General features: G+C 45.9%; 1 protein-coding gene and 1 non-coding gene across 2 annotated transcripts in view; one reads left to right on the forward strand and one right to left on the reverse strand.

The window, feature by feature from the left end:
* Positions 1-15,985, reverse strand: part of DISC1 (DISC1 scaffold protein) — a 285,981-nt gene that overhangs the window by 214,170 nt on the left and 55,826 nt on the right. Inside the window, exons 5-6 of the mRNA XM_072970971.1 lie at positions 6,749-6,878; positions 2,282-2,517 (exon numbers count right to left, since the gene is read on the reverse strand). Of these exons, the coding sequence (XP_072827072.1) occupies positions 2,282-2,517; positions 6,749-6,878 (366 nt within the window). The remainder of the gene's footprint in view (positions 1-2,281; positions 2,518-6,748; positions 6,879-15,985) is intronic.
* Positions 14,034-14,107, forward strand: TRNAS-AGA (transfer RNA serine (anticodon AGA)). The gene has a single exon. It is a non-coding gene; the product is annotated as a tRNA-Ser (tRNA).

Below are 15,985 nucleotides of genomic sequence, written 5' to 3' on the forward strand. Positions count from 1 at the left end.
GCTAAAGGCGTACATGAGTAGGTCTCTTACTAGGAAACTGTCTGGGTTTTTATTTCCTCGGCCGTCAAGGAGGATTCCAAGAACAGCCTGCCCGCCACGCCAGGCGGCTCTGCGCACGGTGGGTCGGCACCTGTGAAAGCAGCCCTCGGCCGCCTGCGCCCCTCTGTAGAGGGACAGGGCACACCTGCTGGGAGGGAGCCCATGGATTCAGCTCAACACATAGAGGCTTGGTTAAATACTGCAGCGGGTTCTAAGTTAAGCCAGCCCTAGCTTTTTTCCACCGAGAGCTTGCGGGAGAGATGAGAGGAGTAAAATTGACCTCCGCGGTGATAAAAGCAAAAGGAGGAATAAGAGGACACATCTGGATGGTGGGACTGCAAAAGGCTCACTTTTAAGCCTCATGTATAAATATATGCATTTATAAACAAAAACAAACGGACATGTATATTTCATCTTAGAAATTATGCATATTCCATGTACACAAGTGATGTCTAACATAATGTATATATTGCATGTGTGCACATACATGTGATGTGTAGTATCATGTGTGTGTGTGCAGAGTGGCTTCCCCAGGAGGACAAGGGAAGCGGGAGTAAGACAGACCCTTAGAGGTCAAGGACGCAGACCAAGGTAAAGGGGAAACAGTACAGGCAAATTCGATAATCGGTTTCCTTTGGCTGAAATTCGACAGCAACCCACATCTCTCCCCCTCCTCCAAGGGCACGAGCCACGGGGTGGGAGTTCTGCAAGGAAAGATTAGGGCCGGAAGGGGAACAGGAGGAAGTGTCTGTGGCTTGCTTGGATAGGCTGGACCGGGTGTGACACTTGTGTCAGAGGGGACAGTAACTCACCAAACAGCCTAAGACACATCTGAAAGTCACGCTGACAGCCTGTAGGAGACCAAAATCTCCGAGATAAAACTGCAGTGAGCAGAATAAAGCACTGGCTGCCACCCAGGCACTGTTGCAGGAGCTCTGTACGTATTAACTCAGTTCATCCACGTAACGGCCCATCCCTTCCCCCAGATACTAAGTGGTTCCCAGCCAACAAGCGGTTGAGCGAGGACGCAACCCCAGGGAATCAGGTGGCAGTCAGGTTCTCAGCCACTGCAGGGGCTGAAGTTTTCCTAAGTTTTTTCTTTGGCATAATGACCAGCAGAATATTGACCCCTCTCATTGCTCTGGACCCACAGCACCTGTGGTCCTTACCACCATCTGCACATTCACCCGGGAGCTACTCACTTGTCTGTCTACAGCAGTGTGGGTTCTGCCTTTCGCCAGAATAGGATCATGACCTCCTGCAGGGTGAGATCAGAAGCGCAGCAGAGAGCACGGGGAAGACCCTCCCTCCGCAGTAAGTGGACAAGAAACTAGGCTTAAAGAATGAATGGGAATTTAAGCATCAGTTTTGCCTCTTATTCTTTGGGACTTTGGGCAAAGTATTCAACCTTTTTTTAATCACTTAAAAAAGTTTTTTATTATTTTTTTTTAATGGAGGTCCTGGGGATTAGAACCCTGGACCTCGTGCAGGCTAAGCACACGCTCTCCCACTGAGCTATTTCCTTCCTTCCTGTTTAACCTTCTTAAACTTTCTTCTCCTCATCTGTAAAATGGATATACTAATAGAAGGAACTCATAGAGTAAAATTTAGCACAGTGCCTGGCACACAGGAAGGCTCAGTAAATGTTAGCTATCATGAACAGTAATTATTCACCATTATTAACCATTAATTATTAAGCATTAATAATCATTGTATTTCATAATATATTTATTATATTTATTATATCATTATTAATTATTTATTATTATTATTATTATTATTATTATTATTATTATTATTAATGATATAATTATTATAATTAATTATTAATCATGGATTAAGAAGGTCTGCTTCTTAATGGCTCACCCCCTCCCCACACTGTAGATGATCGTCCTCAGCGAAGGTTGGCATCAGAATCTCCAACCAACTGAGCTCCAGGAGATCTCAGAGGGAGAGAAGGCACCCATGGGGTGTTTGGAAATGAGTTAGGTGCACATTAGAATGGAGAGGAGTAATGGTATTTAGTGGGCTGGGCAGCCAGGGTGGAAATGATCTCGCAATGAGCAGGACTGCCTCACACCGTCAAGAATTTTGCCACTCAAAATACCAACAGTGCTTTTGTTGCAAAAATATTGCAAGCACTGCTTGGGAAGTATTTATATCTGAGGGCTAGCGGACCAAATCAATCCCATAAACATACACAAGGTGAGCGATCCAGTATCAGTGAGGAAGGCATCAGTACCTTCTTATGGCTTCGGGCGGCTCTGCACGCAGGGGAACCCGGCTGGCTGAGGCCAGGGTGTCCTGCAAGGTGTCGTGGACCTCCTGCAGCTCGCGCGGGGTCAGCCCGCCCAGCAGGGGGCTCAGGTCGCAGCCCTGCCACGGGAGGAGTTGCTCCTGCTCGTCTATCTCCTGCCTCAGCTGCTGCTCTTTCGCTTCCAGCACAGACATCCTGGCTTGGAGGGCTTCGATCTCCTTCTGCAGAGGAGGGAGAGAGCAGATGTGATCAGTTAACCCCGCTCACGGCGGACCGCGCTGCTGCTGGGTCCTAAACACGGGGGCCAGCCACGTGCACGAGAGCCGTGAAGCCCCCTTCGGAGGCGGGTGGAAGGCAGGAGGTTTGCTGACCTGCAAAAATCAGGCCAGCTTTATATTTCTCATGAGTTGGCATAAGGAAAAACATACCCTCCCCAGCATTAAATACTCATAATCATTTTTTTAAAGGGACAGAACGTAGCACTCAGTCAGCTCTTTTTCCAATTGCTTTATTACACGTGACAAAGATCACAGGCACAGTCGTGCCAGCCCACCCACCCCCGAGCATGTGATCTGAGACAGCGTGGTGTGGTCCCTGAACCCCATGACGATCGGGTACTGTTGCTGGAGGACATGTCACAGCACGTGATGGAGGATGTCTCGGCTGCCGGGACCACCGTGGGCATGCTGTGGATGCTGACCAGATGAGACTCTTTTAATAAACATATTCCCAAGTTCCTGGTGAGAGGAGGGGGGTGTGCAGTGAACCAAGAATTTGCCTTGGAAGAACCCAGCAAATATATAAACAACTTACTTCATTTCAGGGGCTACCAGCTAAACGGGTAACACCAGCCACAGACCAGAAAAGAAAAGCAAACAATCCTTGGCTGGTCTGTTCCCAAACATGCAAATTTAGCGTGGAGAGAAAGATTAAAAATCATAGCTTCTTCAGTCTACAGGATCGGAGATGCCCCAGATAGCGTTATGCCGTCCAAATTTCATAGAAATATTAAATAAGTTGAATTTCCACTAACATGACAAACGGAAATCCAAAGAATCCACAGAGCACCGTCCAATCTTGAGGTCGATGAATAAAACAAGCAGCAGGTAACTGAGGGCCCACGGGGCACACAGCACTGGGGCAGATAAGCATCTCGCTGCCCAGAGGATTCTGCATTTAAAATGAGACTCTTAATTAACACACTCCCATGTTCCGTGCACTGGTCTCTAGCTGATAAGCACACAGTGCTGATCCTGGCTGTCTCCCCATCTCTGGCCCATGTCCTCCAACCCCCAAGGTACAGGTCACCCACAGCTCTGCCCACTGACCCTGATTCCAGCAGGGGAGGGAGGAGACGGAGGAGGTACTGAAAAGCCACCACTAAGACACTCTAAGAAAACAGCATGGACGCCATCGGTCCAAGATGATAATATTATTGACAGTCTCTCTGCCAATCTCCCCATGTCCAACCTTTGAATTCCCATCCTCTATTCTTTTCTCTTTTAATTTTTTTTAACTGTGGTAAAATGCATGTAACATGAAAGGTACCATCTTAACCATTTTTAGGTGCACTTGAGCGGCATTCAGCACATTCACAGTGTTGTGCTACCATCACCCCCATCCATCTCCAGAAGTCTCTTCATCCTGCAAAACTGAAACTCTGTCCCCATGAAACACTAACCCTGCATTTCCACCCCAACCCCCAGCCCTGGCAACCACCAGTCTACTTTCTGTCTCTGTGAATCCAACTCCTCTAGGGACCTCCTATCAACGGAATCACACTATAGTTGATTTTTTGTGGCTGGTTTACTTCACTTAGTGTAATGCCCACACCCATGTTGTAGCACTTGTCTGAATCTTCTCTTAATGGCTGAGTAATATTTCAGTTCCTGGGGGGAGAGGGGATCTACCCAGGAGTGGAAATGCTCAATCACATGGTAATTCTACTTCTCATTTTTTAAAGAACCACCATATTGTTTTCCACAGCGACTCTACACCCTACTCTTACAGAGAAGTCAAAGTGACTCTATAAAATGTGGTCAGATTATGTCACTTCACTGCTTAAAACCCTCCCAGGGCCCCCCATTCCAATCAGAGACAAAGGCCTGTGTCAGTCCAGGGGGGCTGATGTGGGGTTCTAGAAGGTGAGGGGCCCAAATGAAAAAATGCACAAGGAGTTGCCATACCACCAGACACCATGGGGGTAACAACACTTTATTCTGTTGCCACAGGGAGGTGCGTGCCTGTGATGCACCGTCCTGCTTTTTATCTGTTCTCAGCCAGCACATGCACAATGCGAATTTCTTTGTTCATTAGGCTTATAGAATATCTCTAGCACACGCGTACTTCTATTTTCTTTGTTCCAAATCTTACATAATTGATGCATGCATACAGCAATTATTTACTGCATGCTACAAACATGCTCTGATCGTGGCCTTGGGTCCCACGGCCTTAACTCATCTCAAGGCCAGCTCACAGCCTGCAAGGCCCCTTTTATCTCTGACCTTCCCCTCTGCCCTCCATTCCGACCCTGGCCTCCTGGCTGCCTTTGAATGCCTGGGACACGCTGCCACCACAGGCCTTCACATGCCTGTTTCCTCCGCCAGGGATGCTCTGACTGGAGATTTCTGCAAGGCCCACTCCCTTCTCCCATCAAGTGTTTGCTTCAGTCTCACTTCTCAGTGAGCAGACCCTGCTACCCCAACACCCTCGTCCATGCCTGGGAGCTCCGACCACCCGACAGCAAACTAGGGATATAATTTAGGTCTTTATTATGTTTGCCATTTCTCCTTTTTTTAAAACACCTTTATTGTGGTATGGTTACTGTACAATAAACTGCACATACTTCAGATGTACAACTTGACTGATTTCGATAGATGTATACACCAATGGAACCACCACCACAATCAAGATAGCTAACATTTCCATCGCTCCCCAGGAGGTGCAATTTTCGAATTCCCAATTTATCCATTCCCACACCTTTTCCCCCTTGCTAACCATAAGTTTGTTGTCTATGTCTGTGATTCTGTTTCTGGTTTGTAGATAAGTTCATTTGTGGCCTTTTTTTTTTTAATTCCACATATGAGTGATATGATATGGCATTTTTCTTTCTCTTTCTGGCTTACTTCACTTAGAATATCGATCTCCAGGTCCATCCATGTTGCTGCACATGGCATTCTTTTATTCCTTTTTATGGCTCAGTAGTATTCCATTGTATATATACATATACCACATCTTCTTTATGTTTGCCATTTCTTCTCTATCTCCCCCCTACCAGCACAGGAATTCTGAGCAGCACAAATGGTACCTGGCACACAGCAGACACTCAATAAACACTCACTGAATCAATGAATAGCCACCTTCCCCCAGAGCTCTGCCAAGAATGCTCCCTAAGTACCCTGAGCCACAGTGGTGTTCTGACATCACCAGGAATTGGGTAGACCTTCAGCTGGCAAAGATCCTTCAGAATCTAAAACCAGATTTCACATGTGCAGCTCACCGAGCTTTGCAGTAATACTCACTGAATATGAAAGCATTAGTTTATTGTAGAATATCTTCAACTTGCGATGGCTTTTGCTTCCCTTTGCCACCTTGCTATTGTATGGACTTGGAGGGGCAAACCCAGAGCAACAGGAACACTCGACGTGATGGGAAGGGGGCTCCCGGGAACTTGTCCAAGCCCCACTGACTGGTCTAAGTTCATTCAGCTATTTAGAGCCTCTGCCTGGTTCTGGACTTGGGTGTGAAAGACCTAGGCTCTTTCCAAAAGTCCTATCGCCTCCAATCAGTGTTTCCTACCTGCTCCTTACTCCTGCCTCAGGCCTCCGAGCTCAAGCAGGTGTGGACAGAGCTTCAAGTTTCTCTCCCTCTAGGGTGTAGGGGGACCTGTCAACTTCCAGCATTCCTGGCTGCCTCCTGGCTTTAAATCGGGGCTGCACCAAGATTTCTAGCCTCCAGATGATTCTCGGCCAACTAGTATCCACTCCTCTGGGTCAACCTGGAGCTTCCGTGATGCCCCAGTCACTCTCAGTCATGCCTGCCTCACCCAGTCGGTATTTACACCTCTGAGGACTGCAACTCACAGTCCAACCTGACAGCAATTTCCATAGGTTTCCACAACTCAAGATTTTTTTTTCTGCCTTCCAAAAGAACCTTCTAAAGGTCAAAATGATGAGGTGACAAACTGGCCTGGCAGACAAGGAAAGTATATTCAAAAGGTATGAGGAGTATCAATAACAGACACAAACACTGGCGAGGTTTTAACCTCTCATTTGTAACGAGACTCTGCAAGCCCTCCAGTCACCGCCACCCATCACTCCGCCGCTTACTTCCCGGGCGGACAGCCAAAGCTCTCTAATTGCCACACCCAAGCAAAGACCCTCCCTCTGCGCTTTGGCTCAAATGGGTAAGAAAAATGCTGTCCTATTTCCTGAAGATCCTTCACCCACTTACCTGCAACTGTTGCTTTTCTTGGAGAAGCCAGTCTCGCCTGGTGACAGACACACGCAGGTTGTCCTGTGTGGTGGGTTCCGAGGTCTTGGCTTCCACTCTGAGCTGGGCTTGGCTGTCATCCCCGCCAGCCCTTAAAATAAAACATACATATAGGTACAGATGTGGACAAGCTGAAATCCTCAGATCTACAAGAACGTTCAGGGAAAGAAGTTCCACAGAGTGGCCCCCAGCTGTTCTCAACCTTAGGAGGCCCCCAGGCATGAGATGCCTAATATAAGTTTTTGTCTGTACGACATGGCTTTTTCCCCATAGCCAACTCGCTTTCTTGGACTTGCCACTGCCCAGGACCGCACGTGGCTATCTGTGCTGAAAGCATAAAATATGCACCAGATTTTAAAGACTGAGTATGAAAAGAGAGAGTGCAAAATATCTCCTTAGTGATATTTTTGTGTTCATTACATGGTAGAATGACATTTTTGATATGTTGGGTTAATTACGTGTATTTTAATAATTAATTTCACTTGTTTCTTCTTACTTTTTAAAATGTGGCTATCCAGATGTGGATACCAGCAATGGAATATTACTCAGCCATAAAAAGGAATGAAATACTGCCATTTGCAGCAACATGGATGGACCTGGAGATGATCATACTAAGTGAAGTAAGTCAGACTGAGAAAGATAAATATATGATATCATGTATATGTGGAATCTTAAAAAAAATCATACAAATTCTATTTACAAACCAAAAACAGTTTCACGGACGTAGAAAACAAACCATGGTTACCAAAGGGGAAAGGGCGAGGAGGGATAAATTAGGGATTGGTGATTAACAGACACACATTACTATATATAAAGTAGATAAATAATAAGGACCTACTGTGTAGCGCAGGGAATTATATTCAATGTCTTGTAATAACATATAAAGGAAAAGAATCTGAAAGGAAAAAATATATATGTATGCATAGGTATAACTGAATCACTTTGCTGTATACCTGAAACTAACATTGCAAGTCAACCACACTTCAATAAAAATTTAAAAATAAATATCACAAACAAATAAATAAATAAAATCATGCATGTGGTTTGCATCCTATTTCACTGGACAGCTCTGCCTTGACCATTCAAGACAGAGTCAAATTCCAGGGCTGATCTTGGCCATGGAGATTTAAAAGAGGAATGACGGATTTGCAGACGCTTGGATCAGAGCTTCTCGGAAAAGGCTTGCCAAAACCTGTCAGAAACCACTTAAACCCTGTTTGGCTCTTCTTACTCCCATTCCTGCAGGAGCTGGCATATTTGGTCAAAGCAACACTGGTGAAGATGCAGCCCTGAGCTGCCTTTGCAGGAGCCCTGCGGGCATTTCCCATCAAAGGATGACAAATCCAGCCTTCAAGTTGATTCCTAACTCAGTGCAGTTGGATGAAAAAAAATTTCACCCTAAGCAAAACTGTGTTACCAATTCAAGGAAACTATGTCTAAGGAAACATCATCAACTAAAATTAAAAAGGCAAGCAAGTTGGGGAACATATGGCCACATGTGTGTCAGAAAAAGGGGAAATATTCCTAGTGTCCATCAAGAGGGCTAGCAAATCAGGAAGAAAAATATGAGCGCATCTATCAGAAATTCAAACAAACAAACAAAAAGAATGAAATGAACATAAATACAAAACAGAAACAGACTCATAGACACAGAACACAAACTTGCGATTGCCAAGTGGGCGGGGGGTGGGAAGGGACAGACTGGGATTTCAAAATGTAGGATAGATAAACAAGATTACACTGTATAACACAGGGATATAAGCAAGATCTTATGATAAATCACAGCAAAAAAATGTGACAATGAATATATGTATGTTCATGTATAACTGAAAAATTGTGCTGTACATTGGAATTTGACACAACATTGTAAAATGACTATAACTCAATAAAAAAAAGTTTAAAAAAACTTTTTTAATTGAAGTATAGTCAGTTTACAATGTGCCAATTTCTGATGTACAGCATAATGTTTCATAGATATACATATATATTTGTTTTCATATTCTTTTTCATTATAGGTTACTATAAGATATGGAATACAGTTCCCTGTGCTGTACAGTAGAAAATTGTTATTCACTATTTTATATATAGTAGTGTGTATCTGCAAATCTCGAACTCCCAATTTATCCCTTCTCACCCCCTTTCTACCCTGGTAATCATGAGCCTGTTTTCTATGTCTGTGAGTCTGTTTATCAAAAACGGTTTTAAATGCAAATTTAAACAACACAGAATATCACGTTTCACCTGACAGCCTGGCAAAAGTTTCCAGAAACCATAATTCCTCAGTGAGCACAGGAAATAAGAATTAGATCTACAATGCAATGTAACTGGATCGTAATGTTCCCATTCTGAGAATCCACTATAGGTAAATAATCACAGATAAACACAAAGAATAGCTACCAAAAAAAAAAAAAAAACCCCAACACATTTTACCTTAGTAGCCAAAAACTGAACACACCATACCTGTGGCCCCAGATGAGGATCAGAGGGGAACACCACAGCACAGCCACCGGAGGAGGGCCACGCCACCACTAAAGTTGGGCCACCAAAGAAGATAACACTGCGTGGAAAACGTTCACTATACATCGCTGTCCTTTACAGCAGGTGTTATGGTATTCTGTATAACGTGAACCAACTATTATAAAAACAGCACGTATTTAAAATAAAAGACAGGAAAATAGCCACCAAATTATTATCAGCTTTTATCTCTGGGCGGTGGGATTAGTTCTTTTGGCCCGTCTTTTATTTTCTAAGTGTTCTATAATGAACGCATATTATTCCTACAACTATAATAAAAATGTCTTCTACCCCAAACACTAAGTAGCTGTGCTGTTTTCTTAAACTATCACCAATCTTTTGTAGGCTTTGGACATTTAAATTAACAGTCTGTGTCTGAATGTGTTAATGATCAAGGGCATCGTCCCTGCAGAGGGGCCGGTCCCTATGGCTCTGAGAGTCTGAGGCATAAACTAACCCTGTCCCCTCTCGCTGGGACCTGCCTCCTTGCAGCTGGAACCTGGCTGCCACACACGTGTCGACTTCAAGGCTCCTCACGTGGCAGTGTGAAGCTTTCTGTTCTGATTTGTACATTCACGCAGGATCTCACAGCCGCCACATTTCTTAGGAAAGAAGTTGACTGCCGATCCAAATACACTCCGTCCAGCTCTTTCACTCCTACCCACTTCATCCATTCATTCATTCAGAAAAAGAAAAACCATCATTAAGTCCACCCACCAAGTGCCACGGACTGGGCTTGGTGCCAGAGACACAGCGGCAAAAAGACGTGGTTCCTACACGGAGCAGAAGTGATGCATAAACCAAGACAACAGATAAACGCTCACCCCAAGGCTCAGACTTACTGCAGGGGTGGCAAGGTGGAAGTCATGCTCCCACTTCCTAAATCTCAACGCGGCACTTAGAAACAAGCAACCCCACCGAGCCCGGTGGTGAAGCAACACTAGGGCTTGTAGAAGCGACGGCTGAAAATAGTCACTTCAGTTTTTTTTTCTTGAAAGCAGCTGACTTACGGTAACACACCACGCAGCTTAGACATTTATTTTAAGACCCGTTACTCTCTGTTCCGTGCGCGTAAAGACAAATTACGACAGTAGTAGTAGCATTAAATATTTCGTAAACTGATAATAAAAAGATCAGCCAGTACGAACGGAGAATTTACTGCACACCAGATGCTATCAGTCCTATCGCACTCACCCCTCACTGCAGACCTAAGATGAGAATGCTGTTTTTGCAGTTTTGCCAGGGAGGACACAGTGTCAGGGAGAGTGAGCGACTCACTCTGAGCAAGAAGCAGAATTGAGGAGTCAGTCAACGGGGCGTCAGGCTGAATCCCACTTTCCAGCCCCTTCCAGGATACCATGTGCCGTTTAGGCTCTCAGCAAGATTATAAACTTGTGCTTCCTCCTGGCTTCTAGCCACATGCCACGCACACCGATGATCAAATCCCCTGGCTCCTTGTTTAACAGGGGCAGCTGAGAATGACATGCACAGGGAGCAGACGTCCATGGCTGAAGCCTTAACTCCACCTTTTTCTAGCTGTGTGTCCTTGGACTTACCAAACTTCTCTGAACCTTACCTCCCTCGTTTTTAAAACAAGGATGACGGTGATGGTGATGATGACGATGTCTTCCCTATATGGCTAATTACAGGGATCAGATTTATTCAACAAATGGCCACTGAGCACCTGCTGTGTACAGTCTCCACCCTCGCACCGGGGCCACATGGGCTGAGAGATGGAGCACCTCTGTCCTCGGGGAGCTGGCCGCTCCCCTCCCACCTCAGTGTTCGCATCTGGAAAGTGAACGCTGTGCGCAGGTGCAAGGGACAGACTGTCCTTACGGGGTAATGAAGGTTAAAGACGAGGTGCTTCTGAGGTCCTTCACACATGTCAGAAGGGGAGGCCCCTGGGAGGCAACCATCATCGGCTATAGCAGGAAGGGGACCCACTTCCTCCTCTGGGCCCCAGTCTCAGCCTGGCCACCCAGCCGAGCCTCGGAAGTTTTTGCCCCTCATGCCCAGCGCTGAGTGGGGCTCAGCAGATATATCTTGAGTGACTTAATGAGTCCATGCCCTAGAAAATCCAGAAGTCCTTTATATTCAGCTTTCTATTACATTAGATCATTTCTTTGCACTAATTTATTTCCCAATTTGCTCTGCTTATGCAAATATTGAGTTGTCTGAATTTCCTAAATAGATACCATCTGGGTCGGGGTGGGAGTTATTGAAGGAAATCAACACAGAATTGAAAATCAGCTGCAGAGGAGTCACAGGTGGGTAACTGGGAATTCTCTCTCTTTTTGTTAATCACATTCATTACTTAATCCGGAAGAAAAGCCCCTGTGATTACCCAAAACTCCTCTCTGTGCCTCTCAGACTTTGACTCGGGTAGGAGAAGCATCCTCAGACGGCGGAGGGATGGCCCCAGGACACACCACAGCTCAGTAATGAAGCAAGGGACAGGCTTCCAACTCAGCTCTCCCGTGCTCGGAGCCAGGCTCCCTCTTCCCTCTGCAGTGTGGTTCCCTTTATTTTAATAAACCTCAATGTGTAATCCCAAACGTCAGTGCAAATTAGTGTCGCTTCTATAAACTAATCAGTGTGGAAGATGAGCAAATCCCTCAGGATTAAACACACGTGGGTTGGAATGTTAGCGTGGCACTCGGTGCCAACGGGGACTCGGGGTGACACCACCGTCAGCCTGAGGTTTCACGCAAGCCCCCATCGGGGGGCCGTGCGGCGCTGAAACAGTCTTGGCCTTTCTACTTTCTTCTTTCTCCTCTGATCGTTTACAGACAGATGAAACCCATTTGTATAATAAGGCCCTGTACTCCTAAAATAAGTTTAGCCCCAAATTGCAGAGGACATTTTTCATCCCGGGGAATAAGATGCACCCTGTGACTTTTGTGAGCACAGAGCTCAGTAATACTGAGACAAGAATGAATCCCCCAACCGTAACCCGAAAGTCAGGATGCTTCCTGAGCCTGGTGGTTAATGGGGGTGCGTGAGTGACAAATGCACGTGGCCACCTCCTCCCCAGCATGCTGGGGTCCAGGACCCCCCAGTGTCCTGCCCTTGCTCGAAGGACCGCCTTCAGGAAGGTCTAGAGTGAGAACAGACAGGGCAGAGGGGACCCCAGACGTTCCACCTGTTGGGACATCTCCCGCCAATTGCTGTTTATACAGATGGACATATAACACAGAGGGTCCCCTCCCGACACAGAGTCTTCGTGATGTCAGCAAAATTGCTCTTTGGTGCCACTGCTAGGACCGGTGCTTTTAATGGAAGAAAGGACCAAAAACTGATGCTCTCACTGTCACAGAGAGGAAAACCTCAGTTCAGAAGATGACTTCTGGCAGCAAGTCTGGGGTAGGACCTTCTGAATAGCTTTGCAAACTGCTGCTCCGTGTCGACAACTCTTCTGTCAAATTTACATCATCTGACCTAGGTGTTCCCGCCCCTCCCTCAGTGGGAAGATGGTGAGAGGGAAGTGGTTTGGGCCAGTCATACAGTCACTGAAGTGTGCTTTAAAGCTAGAAATAGCTTCCTCAGCCAACAACCGACGTCACAAATTACTGAGGTCACTCTGACGGCCCAAACAAATATTGTAAACTTGCCAGACACGATACAGGTAACTTTACGGTTCTTCCTTATATATCTGATTTGGGTCTAAAAGTAAAAAGAATGGAGTAAACATGATACACCTGAGGAGAGAGGGCACCCCTGTTCTCTGCTGTCTTATCCCACCCACAGTGGTGACGCCAGGAGGGGCGCATGGATATTTCCTCAGGTTTGTAATAACTGCGCCTGATACCACTGGCTTCAGACAGACCTCAGGTGAATTTGAGTGAAGAGGGTGACATGGAGAGCGTAACTGGGAAGCTTTTATTTATAACCCACTGATTTTTACAAGTTCTGAGGAGTCCTCTGTGACTCACCTCAGCTGATTTTTCTCTTTTCCTTCTTCCCGTATCTTCTCGAGGTGATGACAAGGGGTCGGGAGGGGGGTCTCCTGGAAGGGACACAGGCCACACTCATCCCCATTTGGCCCAAGCTGTGATCAGGGGTCCCGAAACATCTCCCAAACAACATTGTTGTTTGTTGGCAACAATGATCACTTTTATGCTGTGCCATAATGTAGGCAACTCGTTTTATATCTCTGGTAAAATGTGTCTGTGCCAGTTACTTGGTAGTCTTCGGGACTTCATTCCAGCCCATGCACTCAGAGCAGATTGTCACTGGATTCTACAGCATGATGGTCCCGGACGTGACAATTAAATGGAAATAAAGAATCACATGTTTCAAAAGGAAGACAGGAAGAACTCGTCAGAGGAGAAGTGACTCAGCCCAGAAACCCGGTGAGCTGCACATTTCTCTGTCCTGTTCCCATCGCAGAGGAAGCATGTGCACAGGAAGTAGTTGGACAGGCCAACCAGAGCTCTGCCTTGATAAGCCCACGTTGGAAAAACCATTGTATATCTTTGTTTCTAAACTTTGTTGTATTTTGCTCGTTTCACGTACATGCTGGTGTTGGTCCAATGGGAAAACACGTAGGGCGCACAGTCAGAGAAATGCAGAGCGTTGATGGGAAAATTATCAGTCACAGGTGCAATCGTAGACCAAACCCCTCTCTTGGGAGAAAGGAAAAGAGAACCGTCTTTGGACCGGGTGAAGGATACAGCAGGAGCAGGACATGGAAAGATCTGAACCGGATGTGCTATTGAAGTTTCGGGGGGGAGGGTATAGCTCAGTGGTAGAGCGCATACTTAGAAATGCATGAGGTCCTGGGTTCAATCCCCAGTCCCTCCTCTATGAATAAATAAATAAAGACCAAAAAAATAAGTAAATAAATCAAAGTTTCAAACTGGACTGGACTGAATGAGCATCAGCAACTAAAAATGCCCTGGACATCTGTATTATCTACCCAAGATATCACAAAGAAATAGGAGAGACGGGTTCCACAGAGCACAGCAGACCAGGGAGCAGTTCAACCCGACGCTTTTGTACCCCGCAGAGTAGAGACCCCCACCCCAGGGCAGCAGTCAGAGGACCGAGCAGTGCGGAACCAAAAACCAAGAGCGACACATGCCAAACCCTCTGAGCGCCGACACCTACTTTGAGAGGCGCCCTGTGAACGCCCTCGGTGACAGCCAACACTCTCTGGGCTGCTGGAAGGACCTGGACAAATCGAGTGTGAGTCAGATATTCTACACAAGCTCAGAGAATTCAACGGCGCTTCCTAAAGAGCTGAGCTCAGACAGGGATTATGAAGACCCGAGGGGCAGTGAAAATAAAAGGTGAGGTACCTGACTGTACGCGGGTGTGGACGCTTCCTCCAATCTCATTCTAAACCAAATGCTCTTCACCTGAGACCCAAAGACCCCCCCAGAGAGGGAATGAATAAGCTCAGAAGACCCGTGGGTCTCGCCAAACCGCATGCCGTCCTCCGTGTGTGTGTACGGATGCGATGTCGCCACGGAAGTCTGCAGCTTCTCTTACGTTGTCCAGGAAACACTTGACCCCAACAAGGTGAACAGGCACTACTGTGCTATTAATTAGTATTGAGCATTTGCCAAGTCGATACAACTGTTCGATTTCTACAGGAAAACCACCAGCATGGGAAAGCATCATCTGTCCCCCTCGACTCAGAGCCCGCCCCCCGCCGCCGAGAAACCTTTCTGTCCAGGCTCCGGCTGTGGGAGCTCCGGCCTGACACCGTGTCCCCCTGGCGGCCGCGTGAGAACTGTAGCCAAAGCCGCTGGTTCAGAGGAAACTGCAAGTCCAGATAATCCTACCAGTGACGAATGTCACAGGCTGGCTGGGCAGTTGGCAAGATAATTTTATAGACTGAGTTTCTCGTTTGTTTTATTAGTTTTTTTTAATTGAAGTGTAGTTGATGTACACTGTTGTGTTAGTTTCTGGTGCAAAGTGATTCAGTTATACATAAACATTTATATGTATTTTTCATATTCTTTTCCGTTATAGATGATTGAATATCATTATAGGATATTGAATATCATTCCCTGTGCTGTACAGTAGGGCCTTGTTGTTTATCTCTTTTATATACAGTAGTGTGTATCTGCTAATCCTAAACTCCTAATTTATCCCCCTTCCTTTCCCCTTTCTTAACCATAAGTTTGTTTTCTATGTCTGAGTCTATTTCCTTTCATAAATAAGTTCACCTGTGGCATATTTTGGACTCCACAAATAAGTCATATCATGATATTGGTGTTTCTCTGTCTGACTTCTTTCACTTAATATGATTATTTCTAGGCCGACCCAGGTTGCTGCAAATGGCATTATTTCATTCTTTTTTATGGCTGAGTAGTATTCCACTGTGTGTATGTGTATTTATAACTGGTGCTGTACACTAGAAATTAACACAACATTTTAAACCAACTATACTTCAATTTAAAAAAAAATTTATAAGGAAGCACCTACGAGGTACCAGACACTCTGCTCCATGCTACCCTCAAAACTACAGGACAAAATGACTAGCCTCGCTGTTAAGACAGGCTCTGGGGTGACCCCAAGATAAACTGAATGTAAAATGAGGAATTGGCCAGACAGGCTTGTGACTGTCAGAGCCAACCGGGAATTGGAAATACAGTATAATTGCTGTGGCCACGTTTATATCTAAGTAGAAGCAGACCTGCGCTGTGATTAGGCTGACAGTCTTCATCGCAA

Source organism: Vicugna pacos, chromosome 11 (assembly GCF_048564905.1).
Source record: "Vicugna pacos chromosome 11, VicPac4, whole genome shotgun sequence".
NCBI lineage: Eukaryota > Metazoa > Chordata > Mammalia > Artiodactyla > Camelidae > Vicugna > Vicugna pacos.